The sequence below is a fragment of the Centruroides sculpturatus genome, unplaced genomic scaffold (assembly GCF_000671375.1).
Source record: "Centruroides sculpturatus isolate CEXI.00-Female unplaced genomic scaffold, Cexi_2.0 scaffold427, whole genome shotgun sequence".
Lineage (NCBI taxonomy): Eukaryota > Metazoa > Arthropoda > Arachnida > Scorpiones > Buthidae > Centruroides > Centruroides sculpturatus.
Genome location: NW_019384635.1, coordinates 125379 through 131651, shown reverse-complemented (window position 1 = coordinate 131651; position 6273 = coordinate 125379). Strand labels below are relative to the sequence as shown.

The window sequence follows — 6273 nt, the reverse complement described above, 5'->3', positions numbered from 1 at the left end:
TATGTTAATGTAAAAAATATTTTAAATAATAATTATAAAGCTTGCAAGGAAAATAGAATATAATATATATAGTTTTATAATCTGTATATATTTGAAAAATTTAAAAGCTTGTATAACTCAGTAACACACGACTATTATGAAACAAATTTTGTTTTATACAGCATTTAATATTTATATATTATTGTTAAATAATATGAAAATTACTCAGTTATATATATATATATATTTGCATATCTAACATAATTTAATAAAAAATGTGTTTTAAAATTATATAAATTAATGAGATAAAATACTCCTCTATAAATATAATATAATTTTTTAGTTGTTTGAGAAAATCGTATGTTTATTTAAAAACTATTAGGAGTAACGATGATTTCATCCAAATTATGAAAACAAAATTAAATTATATGCATATATATAAAGTTAATTAAATAAAAAATATCCTATAAATATTATATAAAATGGAATAAAACAATTAAAGAATCATAAAGAGAAAATTGCAACTTTAAGATATTCGCTTTAGAATATAAAATCATATAGGAAAAAAAGGTTATACATGCACAGTCTAAATATTCTATAGCATAATTTACTATAAAATATATTACTGTTTGCATAATGAATAAAGCAAAACAAAAAAAAATCTTATAATACATCATTAAGAATTAATAAGTGATATATGGGACGAAACATTTTAAATGAATAAATAACAAACTTATTTTCAAAATCATCAATTTAGTGTAAGAATATTAAAAGCTTATGCATAAATAAGCAATATCTTATCAATAGCAAATATAAATAAAGAAAAAAAATTTTTAAAAATGACTATATTTTACGTAAACTGAGATTACGAAAATAATGCAATTTATTATAGATTTCTAGAGCCAATTTTTGATTCTAAGCCAATTTTGTAAGTCTATTTTCAATTATTAAATAGCAAAATACTAAAAAATTTAAATTATTTCATATTTATTTTAGTAATTTATGCAATATAATACTGCATAGTGTGTTTAGTTATAAATACCGAGTTAAAATATAAGTTTTTGTAGAATAATAATTAAACTTTTAATATCTGATAGAGCATGAATATCAATAGTAAAAACAGACAAACTGGTTCCAAAAACATCGTATAGATGGCGTATATTCGAGTCATATAACAAAAAAAAACGATGAAATTTAAAATGGAAAAAGAAAACAAAAATGTACACGCACACCTATATTTATCTATATATATATATATAATTTATTTTCTAAAATAAATAAAATAATAAACAATTCTCTAATTCACCTAATTTAAAAGAAATTCGACATGCAAAATAGCGAAGAAATCAGAAATAAACTATATATAAATTAACCAATCGTCGATAATGAAATTTCCCCTTTCAACCGGAAGTGAAGAGCGATCGGCTAGTGAAGTTACGTCACCTCACGTGATCTAAGATCGATAGTATTTCCTGGTTCAGAGCATCTCGTACTTCCGTAATGATTTATTCGATAAAACATTTATTAATTTGACGAAAATTCGGTATATAAAGTAGAAAAAAATATATCGTTTTTACTTACGTTATCTAAATAGTAAAAAAAATACGATAAAAACTTACATTATTCCAGTACATTATCCACCAAAAAAAAATAAAAATAATAAATTCTCTCACAAAATAAACACAAACACTAATGAAAGGATATGGCCATTCTATTAGGAATCTGGTGCATCTTCTTATAATGTTATTACTACCAAATATGAACAGTGAACTAGGCACTGGGTCATCCTGAGCTCCTTTCTGTTTCTTCTTAGCCATTTCGATATAAGGTGTTGTTGGCAGTTTTCCGTTACTTATATGGCCATATTTACTGATGCTCGGTGTCCTTTCTTTCGTCTTCTCAACAGTTCCAATGTTTTCTAAGCTGACTGCCGACAACCTGTCAGAAAATACCAAAACATAAGTATAGCCAGACGATAGTCATACTTCCTTCCACTTTAGTTTGCGTGACGTCACAAGCTTTTCGCATCGATTGAGCATGCGCGCCGATCCATCGATCGTTTGGTTTACCAACAGAATAATTATAATTGTGTGCGAGATTATAATTTTAAATATAAATAAATAAATAAATAAATTAGTTTTTATTAAAATAATTTCAAATGTTAAAAAGATTAATTACTATTTTTAAACGCAATTTATTTTTTTTAAATTAGTTTGTCGGTTAATTACTTATAAATATAATTTAAATTTTTTTTTTAAAGTTAGAAATATCGAATTGTGTAGATGTCGCTTTTTATTGTCCTTTATTTATTTATGTATTTTTTATTTTTATTTATTTTATTTATTTATTTTTTTTTATTGATGGATTTATTCATAATCGAAAATATCAAAACTTCTACTCGGATCTTTTAAGCATTCAGAAATTTTACTTCATAAATTTTATTATTATTATTATTTTTTTGATAAGTTTATGTATTTTGCGTGTAAATAAGTTTATTCGGATTCTTTTCCCTCGCTTTATCTGTTTCGTTTAATGGAACAAAACACGAGTAGAACGAGGCATGCGACTAAAATGAGCGGAACGAATAAATACTTGAAAGTAAATATTTAAAAAAAAAGAAAGAAATCTAAAGTAAAAAAGAAAGAATCGCATGTAAATATATATGCAAAATACACGTGTAGGAGTATAAAAAATATATATATATATATAGGCCTATATATTATTTAAAAGTTTCCGAAGTGGAAATTTTCTATGGAGAAAAAAAGTAATGCATATAGATAAGAAAATACAAACTCATAAGTTTTGCATGAAATAAATGAAGCAAGGATTTAAGAAATTAGCGGGAGGAAAAAAAAGAAAGAAATGAACATCGAAAATCGATACTTATATTAAACACGAAAAAACATTCGGGGAAAAAAATGCAGCAAGAAAGAAAGAAAGAAAGAAAAAACTAATCCGGAAACTGGACATAAAATATGGTAATATAATTCATTTAATCGAAATTTTTAAAACTTTTATTTAAATCTAGATTCTGACGCATTAATACAACTTTAGAAACGTAGAAATGATTTCTCAGAATTAGGAAGGGAAAGAAATGTTAATGATATAACTCATTAACATCTCTTTTTCTGTATTTTATGTGTGTTACCGTATGTCATAAATCTGTATATATGTCACCGCTTAGTCTATTATTTTTAAATTTGAAAACTTTTAATTTGGCAAAAGAATTAAATAAATTGGTATAAAGTCCTAAAATGATTTTTGTGTTATCGTCTAGCGTTTCACAGAAGGAAACATTTTTTTAAAGCGATTTTTAGAAAAATAAAGTAACGATTTATTAATTATCTTATCATTTTTCTAAATTTAATTATTTACAGTTAATGCAAAAACTACTTTTATATTTTCCGAATATATTTACTTAACTAATAATACATTTAAAATATCCTTACTTTTATAAATAAATCTGAAAAACCTCTAAATAGAGAAAACAAATCAATGTATTTCAGATATAGGCTATATATATACGTATGTATATACTGTTATTTCTAGGTGACTTTTGTCTACATACTGTTTATATCTTGCTTAGGATAAACGATGTAACCAAAGATATCTTTTAGAAATAAGGGATTTAATATTTATATATACCTGATTTATATCCTGAGAGATTTTAGTCAGCTAGCGTCATTTATCATGACATTCCCTTAATAAAAAAAATATATAAAAAAATGTGGAACATGGACGTTCGATATTTCTTCACAGGTTAAGATATAAAAGCGAAAATAGAATAATGTCGAATTTTTATTATCTCAAATTTCACATATACTGCAGTTACTCATACTTCAAATCTACAGAATTATTATTTTTTTATTTATTAAATAATTCCACCCCTTTCCAAAAGGGAGGAAATCCTAGCATGTAATTCTTAAATTAAAACGCTATAGTGTTTTAAAAAAATAGTAAGTACCTGTTATACTTATCCTCACGTGATATTGCTAATCACGTGATTATTCTAAACCGTATTTCTAGGAAGCCGTTGCCATGGATGCGTCTTGTAGTTCAAAAAGTGGTTAACCTGTCTACTTTCAACGTATCGATTTAATTTTTATATTTTCTTCTATTAATTTAAACGATTTAAAACGACAAATTAACGCTGAATTTTTTTTTAAACTAAATTAAAAAATATTTTTTATAACAATAAAAGATCCGTCGTAAGGAGAAGATATGGCAAAATCAGTGGATAATATTATTTTTAACCGGACATAAATCTTGAAGAAATGGTCTGCGAGATAGAATAATGAACTCCATCTAATGAGTTTGTGAACATGACTACTTCAGGGAAGTCAATAAAGTAGGAGGTGCATATACATGGGCGTAGGCGAATCAAATAGGTACTTCCTATTGGATAACAGTTCTTTTCTAACGGAAGTTACTGGATCACAAAGTTTAGTTAGATTTATGCGTATAAAAGGATCGGAAGTATTGTTATAATGCTGTTCACAATTAGTATGCCAGACTCTTTCAATTTAGACGGAAGCAGAGAAATAATCCCATTTGGCTTCTGATAGAAAAATATATTTTATATTTTATACACGCCATAATATTAATTTTGCGTAAAGTTTTAAAGTTTTTTTATGACTAATCTAGCTTAATTATAAGATTTTTAAAAAAAAGATAGAATAATTTCATTAAACTGTAAAAATTGTTTTTTCTTCTTATACATAAGCGAAACTACACCTTTCCCATTCAAATTAATTTTTTTTTTATTCTAGAATAATAAGAATGACGGAGATGTGACTTTAACAAAGGACATTTATTTTAATGAAATGCACATCCAATTTCATGTCAAAACACTTTTTCTTAAACCTTTCGAAAAAATTTTGTTTATGAAATAAAATAACAGCTGCTATTTTCTCAAGTGTGAATTATAAAAACGGAATTCGGTTGAGATGACTACTCTTCAAATATATAGCTGTACAGGCATAGCTAATATATACAGTAAATACATTTATACAAAATTTATATATATACATGTATTCAATGTACTGTACATAAAATACCGCAATAAAGATATTTTTTTACGTACATTAAGATTTTAAACACGTAATCGTAATTTTTTTCCTTGCAAAATTATATTCGTTAAGGCTTTTAAGTACATAACTATAACTCTATCGCATAGCATCCGTATTTATTAAGATTTTGAACATATAATCATAATTTTCTGCTAATCAATAACGCCTACGATTCCTAGATTATTTATGGATCTGGCTTTTTGAAAATCATTTAAGTGGGGTCAGTCTTCCCTCGTACACACCCAGATTTTTCTAAAACATCTTTCGACAAAAGAAGCGAATTCGTCAAAAGACAAACCATCAAAAGCAGGTGTTCATCATCAAACCTTCTCTCCACGTCTGTACGGCATCTACTCCATATTTTTGGAAACATTACGTAATTTATAAATATATCGTTCTTAAATTCAATAATTTCGTGTCTCTATCGATCTAACTTTTCTATAAATGTAGCCTTTAATATTAATCTTTTCACTACACTAAATAATTTCATCCACTCCAAAGCATTGTAATTATAAAATTGTATAAATTATGATAGATCTAAAATTAATTAACTCTCATAATTAAAAATACATCTTCTAAATTAAGATCTTTTTTTAAAAAATATTAAAGTATTTTAACGTTTGAAATTCATCTACGGTAAACGAATTAAACGAAAAAAGAGTATTTTTTTTTTTATTTTGTAATAATGTAAAATTAATACGAAGCGAGTAATTTAGGTTATTATCATATTAATTTTTAGAATTTAGATAATGAAAAATGTGAAAAATTACTTTCTATATTACAAATTGATTAATTAAAATTCTTCGATGACCTATAAATGTTATCCTAACATAGCACACAACAAAAATAATAGCACGTAAACATTAATTTTCCTTATCTAGATCTTAAACTAGATTACATTAATTAATTAAATTTATCACCACTAATTATAAATTTATTTATATACAATGCATAGAAACTATTGATGTAAAGAGAATAATAATTCTTTCTATTTTAATAATGTTATTTCAACAGTATGAGACAATTTGACTCCAACTAGCCTAGATAACTCGAAAAATTGGTCAAACATGTTTACAACTAAATACCCTATATTGATTTTTCCCCCTGTATAAAAATAGATAAACAATTACAATAAAAATTATTATTTAATAAATAATTTGTTAATTAACAATAAAGGAAAAGATCTTATTTAAAAAATTTATTTTACTTTATTAATGATGAAAAC

General features: G+C 24.8%; 1 protein-coding gene across 1 annotated transcript in view; it reads right to left on the bottom strand.

Annotated features, from left to right (window-relative positions):
- Positions 1–1267: 1267 nt before the first annotated feature.
- Positions 1268–6273, bottom strand: part of LOC111625855 (voltage-dependent calcium channel type A subunit alpha-1-like) — an 83935-nt gene continuing 78929 nt past the window's right edge. Inside the window, exon 3 of the mRNA XM_023369095.1 lies at positions 1268–1917. Within this exon, the coding sequence (XP_023224863.1) occupies positions 1566–1917 (352 nt within the window). The 3' untranslated portion in view covers positions 1268–1565. The remainder of the gene's footprint in view (positions 1918–6273) is intronic.